This window comes from Alosa pseudoharengus, unplaced genomic scaffold (genome assembly GCF_046254945.1).
Source record: "Alosa pseudoharengus isolate Yale_2024_CS ecotype anadromous, Long Island Sound unplaced genomic scaffold, YU_APseudo_1.1 YU_APseudo_1.1_scf_5, whole genome shotgun sequence".
NCBI lineage: Eukaryota > Metazoa > Chordata > Actinopteri > Clupeiformes > Clupeidae > Alosa > Alosa pseudoharengus.
Window position 1 is genome coordinate 37,606,437 of NW_027468837.1, and position 13,361 is coordinate 37,619,797.

The window sequence follows — 13,361 nt, forward strand, 5'->3', positions numbered from 1 at the left end:
TCATCTGGATAATTTAGCTGATCGTTTCAAGGGGAAAGATGACATCGGAAACATAGAGACCAGTTTGTAGGCTATAGTGTTAGTTTGGATTAACCTTCTCCTTTAAGAAGTGGCCCGTGCATTCCTATCAGGGACATGACGTCAGGAGAAAAAAACTGCCCAGACACTTCGGAAAGTAGCTTGCTAGCTAGATAGCCGAAGGACAGTGTGTGCGTCTGTCGGTGTTGGAGGTCTCACTTTGTCGTGTTGTAAACAGTGTTTTCCTTGTTTATCTTTTATTCTATAGCAAGTGAAACCACCACACGTTCTTTTTAAAACCTGCTTTTACGAGAGCGGCCAACAGAGGAAACGTAAGGCGTTTTTCCTCAGGCGGGAATCGGTGAATTGACCCTCGAAATGGATATTAGCTAGCTAGCTTGTTCGCTAACTTCTGAAAAGCGACTCGCTAGCCTAAAAGGACCACGGGTTTCGAGTCTCATTGTGCGTTTAGATTTTATCAAGTTGTCATTTGTAAAACTATCCTTTGTTTTCATACGCATCGAGTTTTCTTTTTAACTCTTTGGCTGATATTGACCTGTAGGGTACAACTTAACTTAAGACAAGCCCACCGCGTAGAGAAGAGGTAAGGTGTCTCCTTGTCTCCTCTAGCCATTCACAATGATGTCGAACCCGCCGGTATTCCCGAACCCACAACAGCAGCAGGGTCTACAACAGAACATGCAGTTCCATGTCAAGCCCACCCTTCAGATCAAGAAAAATGCCATTACGGATGACTACAAGGTCACAAGCTCGGTACTCGGACAGGGCATTAATGGCAGGGTCATAGAAATATTCCAGAAGAAAACGGCAGAGAAATTCGCACTCAAGGTAAGTTTGTGGCAAGCCAGACAATTTTGTGGAACGTAACGTTAGCTCATGTCTCTTTATGTCCTTGACTGTAACGATACTGGCAAAGTTGTGTCCATTCATCATGTTGCACTTGGCGTTAAGGCACCTGATCATAATTTCGCGAGGCAATATTAAACATTAACGTCCACATAAGAGTCCCATTTGTCTACGGCGGTGTAGGAAACACCTGCCACACGCACACGCGCGCTTTTAATGTGGACATTTGGACATTGTCATCCTTTTTACATATAACGTTAACTTATCACACAATGACCACACAGGTTAGCGTCACATTCCCTGACCAAAAATGGGTTGTATGCTGTGCCAACATCATACAGATTTTGGTAGGCCAGATGTTCTTGGTTAATCAGTAACGTTAGTCGGAATAAAGGTGTCCTGTCCGCTTGAGTGCGGCCATTCAGAAACAATGGAAGCGTGCTCACTCTTGATATCAGATTGATCATCAACTGATTGTTTTGAAACACAGGGTTCGCCAAAGATCAAAAAGCTACTAAGCTTAACTTGTAAACCTTTTAGTGCTTATTTTGTATTGTGAGAGTGTGTGTTCCCTTCTTTTGAGAGGACATTAGCGTAACTCAATCTCACCTGAAGGCATTACGCAATGAGAGTAATTCTGATCCTGGCATTGTCCGTGGGAGATTGTGAGCTCATTGTGATCATACTGGAATACTTATTAGGGAAACAGTCATATCCAGGCAGGTAACTCTTAATGGTACGGTACGCCAAACACTTCAGAACCTTTTGAGGTCTGTATGTTTTTCTCCGACTGGGTATGATTGTTTTACATATTTGTTTATGTGCCCTGCTGTCTTTGGCGAGCCGGGGATGAACACGATAACCTCACGACTCCAGGCCCAAAGGTCGCAGAGTTCTGACGCAGGCTTTCAATAATATTATGATGTCGAATATTTGACTACAAAGTCAGCAGTGATTCACAGGTCAGCCTGCTTTTCCCACGCATCGCGATGGCTTCACCGGGTAACAGACTGTAGCAGTGGCACTTCTCTTGTTTTGACCCCATCACGCTTAGTCATGCTAGATGTCAGTTTTTAAAACAACAAACAGCCCGGCAGTCATTGCTCCCAACTTACATCACTGGCTGAGCTTGCATCAGATGGCATACTAAGCCTGTCTGTTGGTAAACATGAGCGGCCCTCTTTGTATCATGAATACCAGTATATAATACTTTGTATTATTACTTTTGAACTGTTGGTCCACTTAACAAGACTGCCATTTAAAGAACATGCTCAGAAACTAGCTAGAATTATTGTATTGGTGACTTTATAAAACTCTGAATGTTAGTTTCATCAGCCATCACCCTGCCAGGCTTGTATTGCCGTGGAAATAGTAGGTTTGAGATTTGAATATGTGGACTCCTCATTATGCAGCCCTTTGTTGGAACTAAAACAAATCTCAGGCGATATTCAAATCAGAAGAGAGCAGGAGATAGCCGTGAGATTTGAAACAATCAAAGGTCATAAAAAACCCACATTTGCTTTGTTTGTTTCTCATAGGTCAGACCAATAGTATTTTTGTGGACACACACACACACACTTTCACCCACCTCCACTGCATGACAGCTTCTTTCAGCCTCCCTCCTGTATGATCTCCATTGCCCTGAGTTACCACATCCCAGTGGCAGCTGTGGTGGATTTGCGGTCGGAGCCTATGGTTCCAGGGAATACACACTTTTGGTCTCAATGCTCCCAGTGATTCCACACATGCAGTCTCTCTGTCTCCAGTGTTGGAAACAAGTGGGTTTTCCAAAGTTTCATGTTTTTGTTGTGTGTGTGTGTCAGTGTGTTTGTGTGTGTGTGTGTGTGTCATTCTAAACCATCTATTACTGCGTCCACAGTGGCCAAGTTACAAAGTTATGTGGCTGCGCCCAATGCTGTTTTTCTTGTCTGGCGATGTTAAGTGTTTTTTTTATTGGTTATTTGGCATTTTAATTCCGTTAACTGTACTGAAGTTCTCAGCGTCACAGCTCTGAGTAGTATTTTAATTTTAGACTACTGTCAGAGTTTATGGCTCTGCGTACGGCCCCCTTCACTGGCCAAGATCTGTTCTCTCCGAGTACACTTCCTGTTAGTTATCTGGCATCTTTATTTTATTTGTCCTTTATTTTACCAGGTGAGTCCCATTGAGATCTTGCGCCTCTTTCTCAAGGAAGCCCTGAAGTGAAGGAAGCGCCACCATATAAATTACGATTCAGTTCTATTTTGTCGGCGCCGCTCCATGAAATCGCTCCATTTTTCATTTAGGGTTTGCCAGTTAAAAACTTGGGCGCTGATGTGCATGGCAAAGTGACCGCACACTCATGTAGGCGCCCATGTCCACAGCCCTTAAAGCAAAGTTTTTTGTACCTTAAAATAATGTTTCCAAAATTGTTTCAGTGGTTCATCAACTCGTAACAGGGTGAACGGCACTTCTGCATTCACTTTACGGCCCTCTATCGGCTATAACCGCACTATGTAAGTTTGCCAGATCTGGTAGCGGATCTGTAGTTCGATGGAATGAGACATAAGAAACTACAAATTTGACTTGCATGATGTCGTACTTTCATAAAATCATGCAATATTTTCTACCTTGTCTATGGACATCGTTATTTGCAAAGTCGTTGCTGGATAAACAAATAGCGTGCGTGTGACAGAGGAAAAGTTCTTTGCTGTTGCTTTAAGTCATGGCTGCCCCCAACCTGAAGCCAGTATTGATTGCGAGACTGTTACTATTGATCACATGGGAGAGTAAGCAGCTGTTGATGATTGCCTCTTTAGGCTGCAGCAGGTGATGGGCTGTGATAGTATTGTCTTCTGACTAGGCCTATTCTTCCATTGCTGTGGTTGTTTGTCTGCATAGTCTGTGTGTGTGTGTGTGAGGGGGAGGGAGAGGAAGATTGTCGTGTGTGGGTGGTGTCCAAGCATCACTCATCCCTGTGTGTGTGTGTGTGTGTGTGTGCGCGTGTGCATGCCAGTGTTTGCATGTCTGTATGTATGCTAGTGTTTGTGTGTGTGTGTGCTACTGACTGTGAGAGGGGGGCTTCTATCTCTTTAAGTGTGACAGCGGTGATGCCATGGGCCAGACAGGTCCCCTGTCATCATGTGTAAAGCCCTGCGTCTCCAGTGTCAGTGTTGGCTCCCCTGAACATATCGTCACCTCAGCCCAAGCTGTTTTTAGCCCTGCTACTCGCCACCTCATACTCGCTGTGCTGGGCTTACTCTGTGTGTGTGTGTGTGTGTGTGTGGTCATGATGAGAAAATGTGACTTTGTGTATGTATGCATTAGGGGTGTAACGGTTCATGTATTCGTATTGAACCGAAACGGTACGGGCGTCACGGTTCGGTGCATGAATTTCAACGGAGAATACACGGTATAAAAATACATAAAACTCGTGTGCGGATTAATTAATGTCATGCACAATTACTGTTAAGTAGCGAGAGTTACGGGAGTTCTTTAGCGACACCTAACGCTAATCTGTAGCCTCGCCTTAGCTCTGAAGCTCTGATTGGCGCCTATGTTTTTTTTTTGTCAGGTCGTCAGTAGAGTCCATCAGTCATTAGCAGCACTAAGGTTAGACCCACAAGAGTTAGAGGATCCGCTGGTCTCTTTAAGATCGCAAGTTTGAGAACTTCAGTTACAGTAACGTTAGTACAGGCGAAAGAGTGGTGGTGGATAAGATGAAACTGTGTGTCGGCGTTGTTCAGCAGTTGTTGGGTATGTGAGTGGAAAAAATGCTACACACATTCGAAGCCATCACCCAGATGATGTAGGCTACCAATCACTGAAACGAGGGGAAAAAACTTCCCCTGCGCTTCAGCAGCCTTTGGATACACATACAAATAGGGCCAAAACATATGGCTTAAATTAAATGATTTCGTAATGACAGAAAGCTATGTAAATCACATGGTAATTACCTTTATGTTGGGGTAACTTGTAACTTCTCACACGAGGAGCTGGTAGTGTTAAGTGCATAGACAGTAAAATAAAGTGACAACGCTAACCAGGCTAATAAACAAACGTGAGTTAACGTCAAAGGGCAAAGTCACGTGACTTCTAGTTGTAGTCTGTTTATGAAATGAAAGGAGCAGTTTCGTTTTTTAAAAAAAAGGCAAAATAGTGTGATATTTTCACAGTTAGTAGGCTAGATTATTACTTTACACACAATGAAAAATATTGAGGCAAATTGTAGACCCTTCCATATACAACTAAGGGTTGAAGAGATGTTGAAGGTCTTGCTTAAGTGGATTTTTAAAAATAATTTTTCTATGTAATTTGCACTTTCAGAAATAAGAGATGCTGTAGGCCTATTTTCAGTTTTATAGCTGATTGTCTTATTTTGTTTACAAGTTACAGATGGAGTCTGGGTACTTATTGTAATGTTTAGCCTACATCTTACACACTTCAGGCTGTTGCAGATAGCTCAGGGAAGAGACTGTATGACACTAGGTGGTACAGCCTGATACATGCACAATAAAAAAAAAAATGCTTTCTGCATTTTTGTTTTGCTTTTCCCTCCATTGTACCGAACTCGTACCGAACCGTGATGTCTGAACCGAGGTATGAACCGAACCGTGACTTCTGTGTACCGTTACACCCCTAGTATGCATGCATGTGTGTGTCTTTGTGCCTGTGTTCTTGTGAGAGAGAGTGTGTTTATGTGTGTAGTTGCATTTGTGTGTAGTTGCATTGATGTGGGTGTGTATGTGGTTAGAGGCTGAGATGTCCTCTAATGCTGTACAGGAAATCAACCCACCTCCTCCCCCTCCGTATCCCCCCCCCCCCCCCCTTTGCACCCCCCCTTCGCCTCAGCCTTAGATCACCATCTGAGTCAGTCACACACACACACACACACATGCACGCATGTCACCCAGAAACTGTATACTTCAGGCTCTACTTGGCCTAAAGCACCTCCGCTTTCAAGTACACAAGGGCAGAGGACTCTCACTAGTAGCCTACACAAGGATAGAGGACTCTCACTAGTAGCCTACACAAGGGCAGAGGACTCTCACTAGTAGCCTAAACAAGGATAGAGGACTCTCACTAGTAGCCTACACAAGGGCAGAGGACTCTCACTAGTGGCCTACACAAGGATAGAGACACTCACTAGTAGCCTACACAAGGGCAGAGGACTCTCACTAGCGGAGTCACTGCAGGGAAGCATTTTTCAGTGACTCTGCTGGTGTCTATGAAGTAGATAAAAGTGCACACAAGTATACAAGCCCCTAGGACGGACACTAGTTGAGCAGGTGCACACCTTTAAGTCCTGCAGTCTGATTCACTTAGCCCCTTAAGTGAGCTTTATTAAATGTTCCTGCGTTTTCACGTGTCCTCTGTAATCAAATGTTCCTGCCTCGAAGCAGGACCGTGAGGTGAGGCTGCGGTGTGTCCTCAAATCGCAACCGGAGCTTCGCTCTCGAAGAGCGATCAGCGTGGGATTGGTGTTTGGCACAGCAGGCACCGCTTTAAAGTGTGAATGAGCAAGCGAGGGAGGAGCAATCAATATGGTCCTTCTTCAGGGTATTGTTTTAAAACGATGTGAGATGCGCTGGTTTTTGGCCTGCCCTCCCCCTCACTGAGGACCTACTCTCACTTGCTGTCTGGCAGGAGGAAGGAGGAAGAGGAGGAGGAGGGCTCGGATGTCTCTTCTTAATGGAGTGTTTTGGAAGGCATCCAACTCATCTTGTCCTCTCTCTCTCCCATAGTCTCTCTCTTTCTCTCTCTCTCTCTCTTTCTTTCTTTCTTTCTTTCTCCTTCTTTCCTCTTGTTTCTCCCCCTCCTCTCCTTTCCCTTCCCCTCATCATTTTTTTTCTCCTCTCTTTCCTTTTCTCATTTTCCATCTTGGCTGGCAGACAGTGCAGCTGTAGGAGTCCTCCTCCTCCCCCTCTCCTCCCCTCCCCTCCAGGGTTCGAGTTATGATTTCATCTCTGTGGGGGTCTCCAAAAAAAAAAAAAACTTGTGCGTGCGTGTACACACACACGCACACACACACATTGTATGCATGCTTAAACTGATCTACCGCTACAGTCACAGTAGAGCTAGCAGGCATCTGTACTGCTATGCCGTTACCTGGAGCTAATTTTTGCGTTTTGGTAGTAAAACCGAAACGTGTCGAGTCTGAGCATGATGTCATTAAGCAGCCTCTTTTTGGGTGGCATGGTAGCCAGCTGTGTTCAACTTTATTAAAATTATGGATCTTTATTTTAAAGATGAATGAATGAAAATCTTCTTCGGATCAATGGTCGTGACATGAGCTCTCAAATTGATAGTTTGCACTCATAGTGCCATATAGCCATGCTGCATTCACGATGCTGTAGGCCTACTACACGTTCGTGTAGGATACTCCTATTACTCGTCATGTCAAGCTATATATCTTTATTGTCAATATTACTCCGTATGTGGAAGGGAAAATAGCTTTATTTGCAATTCAAATATTATACTGCTGCATTTTCAGAGACCCACAAAGATATTTGAGTTAACTACTTTCATCGGAGCCAGTCCTCAATCTATGACAGTTCAGCTCCCACTGGGTCCCACCTAACTCGAACAATGCTCTCCTCCCCTCCCAGGGGATGATGCAGATCTATGGCTTAAGGGGAGTGTGTGGCTATTCACACACAGTCACACACACAGTCACACACACAGTCACACACACAGTCACACACACAGTCACACACACAGTCACACACACAGACACACACACAGACACACACACAGACACACACACAGACACACACACAGACTCGGAGACAGACACAGACACACACAGACAGACTCACACACACACACACACACGGACCTATTACAGCTCTTGTGGTTGGTGGTCGTTCTCGCCTCGCCATATGTGCCATATGGCCACCCGCGCACCATCAATAAACATTTCTCTCGCTCTCGCGCTCTTGGGCTGGTGCCAAGTCCTGAAGGGAAGGGCTGGGCTCTGGCTGGGTCGTGGTGGCTGAGAGGCCTGCTGTATGTGCTGTTCATTAATCCGATGCTCTTCAGGTTCATTGTTAAAGAGTGTTTCAGTTTCGGCCATGAGCGGTTACCCATTAGCCTGAAACCTTATCACAGGACAGGACTTCTCAAACCTCATGGTTAGTAGCACATCTTATATTCTCATGAGAGAAGTAGTACTGTATCTTATGTTCTCATGGGAGAAGTAGTACATCTTATATACTCTCATGGGAGAAGGGCGTGAGTGACTTTTAGGGTAACTTGCCCCAGTCACCGTTTATTTATGGGTGGTTTTGCATTATTTTGTGGAATTTCAGATGTGTGATTATTATGTTATGCATTGCCCAATAGCCAATGGGAAAGATGTTGGCTGAAATCTCATCACGTCCAGCGTTCAACATAATTGATGGCCAGTTGCCCCTCGGGCCTGAAAAAGAGAAGTCGGCCAAGTTGGTTGGCCAGTCACTGGCCCTCTGCCAGTCACCTTCACAAGTCAGCTTAGTTCACCTGTAATGCTAAATGGTTGAGCTAAGCATATGAGGCTTCTAAAGTAAAGAGGGAGCGTGTGTGTGTTTGTGTGTTTGTGTGTGTGTGCGTGTGCGTGTGCGTGTGTGTGTGTGTGTGTGCGTGCGCGTGCGCGTGTGCGTGTGCGCTGGATTTGAATTTCCCCTTGGGAATCAATAAAGTATCTATCTATCTATCTGGACATACTGACATCTTTCTGTGGAAGGCTGGAACCCTGACCGGTTGCCCATCATAAATCGTTTCTGAGGGAAGTGTTTTCCATCCCAGCTGATCTGGGTGAACCATCTTCTCATTGCTTCAGTTGTGTAGAAACTGGACACCAGTGATCTGGGTGGACCATCTTCTCATTGCTTCAGTAGTGTAGAAACTGGACACCAGTGATCTGGGTGGACCATCTTCTCATTGCTTCAGTAGTGTAGAAACTGGACACCAGTGATCTGGGTGGACCATCTTCTCATTGCTTCAGTAGTGTAGAAACTGGAGACTAGTGATCTTGGTGGACCCTTTTCTTATTGCTTCAGTAGTGTAGAAACTGGAGACTAGTGATCTGGGTGGACCATCTTCTCATTGCTTCAGTAGTGTAGAAACTGGAGACTAGTGGGAAGGAAGCTGAAATCTCCCACAGGATGCTCCAACAGGAATGCCTGGGTGTGGATGTGTGTGTGTCTCTAGTGACTCGCTCAAAGGATTGCCTGGTGTGTGTCTGTGTCTCTCTCTTGTGGCTTGCTCAAAGGAATGTCTGGTGTGTTATGTGTAGGTGTGTGTTAGTGTATATGTGTGTGTGTGTGTGTGCCCCGGAGCTTTGTTTGGACGAGCGAGCGAGCGAGCCAGGGATAAGGAGAGGTCCAGTCTCGACGGAAACCTTCTCATCTCCAGACTGGAACAGAGCGCCCTGGGCTGTGGCAGGAAACCGCAGCCGAGAAGGAGCATCAAAGCCCCACTTAACCCCTGACCGGCCAGCCTGCCCGACGTGGGTGTGGGATGTTTTGACGGAGGCTTCTGCTCTGTTTGTGTGTGTGTGTGTGTGAGTGAGGGAGAGAGAGGCTACGGACCCTGATGCTGCTCTGAGGGTGTGAGCTCATCTGTGGGTGAAAAATGCCAGAATGATGATTGGGTTCAATACGTAGGTTAGACACACACTCACACACAACTAGGGTTGGGCACCGAAACACGGTTCTAAAATGGCACCGGTGACGACGCAAACGGTAGTAACTGTATCGAATAACAACGTGGATTTCGGTGCCTCATTTCGGTGCCATTTTTTATACGAGGCATCACTGAATGTCATGCGCCATCTCTAATGTCTTGCTCTGATAGCAACACATCCAGACACAGTTATCGATAGCTAACATAAACACTGGATGTATAAACCAGAGGGGTGCACCACATAGGCCAGTGGACAGCTGTGTTTGACAGCTTGCGTGAGCCCAAGTAGCTTACTTTAAAGCGACATCGTGAGCTCCTGTCAAAATCTAGCAGTGGACCTAACTACACACAAGCAAAAGGCTATGAAACAACATCAACAGTAGCCTATATGTTACACAATATCCTTGCTAATGCGCTAACTGGCATTTATCTGAAATGTTATCAGCAAAATTGTAAGGTGAAAACTTTATTTCACGGTGTGTTCTAAACAACATAATGGCATGATATTAGCCTAATCTTTCATGTGCATGAGGCCCATATAGCATCACAATGAATATGAAGATCGATCATGTTAAAAGTTCGCTGGCAAAAACATAAATATGTAGGTTACATACCTGATGTCACTGAGCTGTCAAAGAGGCTACGAAACCATCTCCGTACGTTATCGCTAATTAAACTCAGCTGACTGGTGTTAGCGCATAGCCATAGTTGCTGTTAAAATGCCTGGCTAGCGCTGGGAATCTAAACACTTCAACACCGACATATAGCCTAACATGTTCAAAACTATTGCGTGTAATGGATTAAGACATGACATTTCTTGAAGTATTTGGGAACACACTGAATTAACTGCTAGTCCCTGTTCCCTGTTAGATTAGCTTGCAAATGCCATTGTCCATGACCTGGCAGTTTTATGGCAAGCGGTTTTAACATACCTTATGGCAAAACGCCTACACTGGGTAAACTTGAAAGCAGAGCTTACCATTGTGTGTGCATGCATGGCAAGCTGTTTTAACATTTAAATGTATTATTCGTAGGAGCAATGAGATATTGATAGTAAATTGAATATAACAGTTCAATTTCATGTTCAAATTTGTCTTATCAATAAAAAAAAGCAATTCATGCTTTAGACCATTTTAATTTAAAACATTTTAATAACAAACAAAGTACCGGTTCAGGCACCGTTTCGGCACCGGCACCGTTTTAAAAGTATCGATTTAGCACCGGTATCGGATAAAACCCAAACGATACCCAACCCTACACACAACACTTACACACAACACTTACACACAACACTCACACACAACACTCATCAACACTCATCAACACTCATCAACACTCACACTAGCACACACCAACACACGTTCACACCCATCCTACCATTGTGGAAAGATAGCGGATGTTTTTTTTTCTCTTTCTTTCCCTGAGGTTTGACCTCTTGTCTGCTTGTCTGTAACACCTGCAAATGTGACTGTGTGTGTGTGTATGAGTGAGACAGAGACACTAGTGTGTTTGTGAGGGTTAGTTTTCTTTGAGTGTGTGGGAGTGAGTGTGTTTAATATGAGAAATGATGTCTGTGAAGTGTCTTTGGTATCCTTGTGTATTTTTGAATATTTACACAGATGTGTGTGTGACATCATGGCATTTGGAAGAGAAAGTTATCTGCGTCTGACATCGACTTTCTGGATAGTGACGTTGATGTGTATTGAGTGGTTTGCTTAGATTGTGTGGATATGCCTTGTTTTGGGGGATGAGTAATGATGTGTGTTTGTGTGTGGGGGGGTAATGACATTTGCGGGTGTGCGTTTGTGTGTGGGGCCTATGGCTTGCGTCAGTTTTTTAATGTTTAGAGATGAGTGTTTATTTGTAGAGTGGGTTGGTGTGTGTTTGTGTGTGTCTGTGGCCCTTGGCCTAATTCTCTTTGAAGCTAGCGTATTGTGAGCCATATGTAGTGTCTTTGTGTCATGGGCAGACCAGAGGTGTGATGTGTTGTCTCTGGTGGTTTGAGCAGATTAATCCAGCCGATTTAATGGCATCAGGCATCTCTCCCTCTCTCTCTCTCGTGCGTGTGTGTGTGTGTGTGTGGGGGCGTAGGGGCTCTGTGAGTTGTATTTATATCTGGTGTGTGTGTGTATGTGGGGGGGGGGCGTAGGGGCTCTGTAAATTGTTTTTATATCTAATGGTGTGTGTGTGGGGGTGGGGGGGTGGGGGGGGGTGCGTAGGGGCTCTGTAAATTGTTTTTATATCTAATTGTGTGTGTGTGTGTGTGTGTGTGTGGTAGTGTGTATTGGGGGTGTGTGTGCGCGCAGGGTTATGTTTGTGCCCTTGCTGTGATGTATGTGTGTACATCCCTAGGACTGTGTGATTGTGTCCTTGTGTGTGTGTGTAGGATTCAATGTTTGCGTACCATTATATATTGTGTGTGTTGTGTTTGTATCCCCTACCGTGATGAACCTTTGCTGCGTCACCTCCCTGATCAGACCTGACTCCTGAACATGCCCCTCCCTGATCAGACCTGACTCCTGAACATGCCCCTCCCTGATCAGACCTGACTCCTGAACATGCCCCCCGCCCCACGAGGCTTTCTCTGACACACACACACACACACACACACACACACACACACACACACACACACACACACACACACACACACACCAGAAGGCACCAGCTGCTGCTCTAATAGGCTCGAACACTGGCAGCTGAGGGGAATGGATGCTCTAATAAAAGTAATACTCTGGTGGAAACGGTGGAAATTAAAAATGAAACGGTGACATGTTTCCCTGTTGTTTATCTGTGCAGCCTGAATGACAAGGGTTTGGCCAAAGATACTGCCGTGCTGCTAACATTTTAAATTACATTTTAAAGATGAGCTATTAGATTTTACTGGCACACATGATTTGAGGGAGCTCTGGCAGTGAGGGTATCCCAAGTTTGATGGAAGCTTGGCCATTTCCTGTTGTTGTAGTGGTGATTAGTGTTGGGTGATGATGCCCCCCCCCCCCCATAACCCCATCCCCCTGAAATGGCACAAGCTGGCCTGTGTTGTTGTGGAGTAGATTATTTTATTAATGCCTGCAGTGCTCCAAGTGTTTTTTCTGTCGATCAGCTTCCTGTCTAAGCCTACGATTGCCCTATAGGGCTTATTCGCAAACACCGCCGCGGCCATATTGTTGATATGACATTCCAGTTCTATAGGCTATATTCTATGTGACAATCGCTTATTATCGATTATTGTCAACTGAATTACCCCGATATTTATTTATAGCCTAACTGTCTTGTTCATACATCGGCACACGTCGCAGCTGAAGGGGACAAGCGTTCAAGTCGCCTGAGTCAAGGTCGGCGAACTTATATTTGTTCCACCAACGACATCGTCTAACATTGCCATGATCGCAGAGAATAAAGTTGCATCTCATTGGACTGCAATTGTATCTTGCGTTTGCCTGTTGCTCACAACCTGCAGCCAAGGACTTTGCTAAAGTAGGCCTAGTTTAAAGTGGGTTAGCCAGTGATCGTTTTTGTCTGAACTTCTACAGGAGGATGATGCAACTACATGTCTGGCAGAAAGGGCTAACATATTCTCTGTAACATTTCCAAAATCCAAGTGAACAAAACACTATACAAATCAGAAGTCTTTCTCCGCTGAGTTTGTTCCTACTATCTGCCACTTGCCGTTCCACTAAGACAAGCTGAAAAGGGCGCATCATGAATAAATATATTAGCCTTTAGGCTACTGTAAACGTTGGCTAACATTGCCTACCTAGCAATGCTATTATGTCCAAAGGTAATCTATGGTAGGCGACTACATCAGGCTACTGCTGATGTCTCCGCAT

The 13,361-nt window shown here is 45.0% G+C and overlaps 1 protein-coding gene across 1 annotated transcript in view; it reads left to right on the forward strand.

Annotated features, from left to right (window-relative positions):
* Positions 1-188: 188 nt before the first annotated feature.
* mapkapk2a (MAPK activated protein kinase 2a) overlaps positions 189-13,361 on the forward strand; it is a 77,570-nt gene continuing 64,397 nt past the window's right edge. Inside the window, exon 1 of the mRNA XM_076267705.1 lies at positions 189-867. Within this exon, the coding sequence (XP_076123820.1) occupies positions 658-867 (210 nt within the window). The 5' untranslated portion in view covers positions 189-657. The remainder of the gene's footprint in view (positions 868-13,361) is intronic.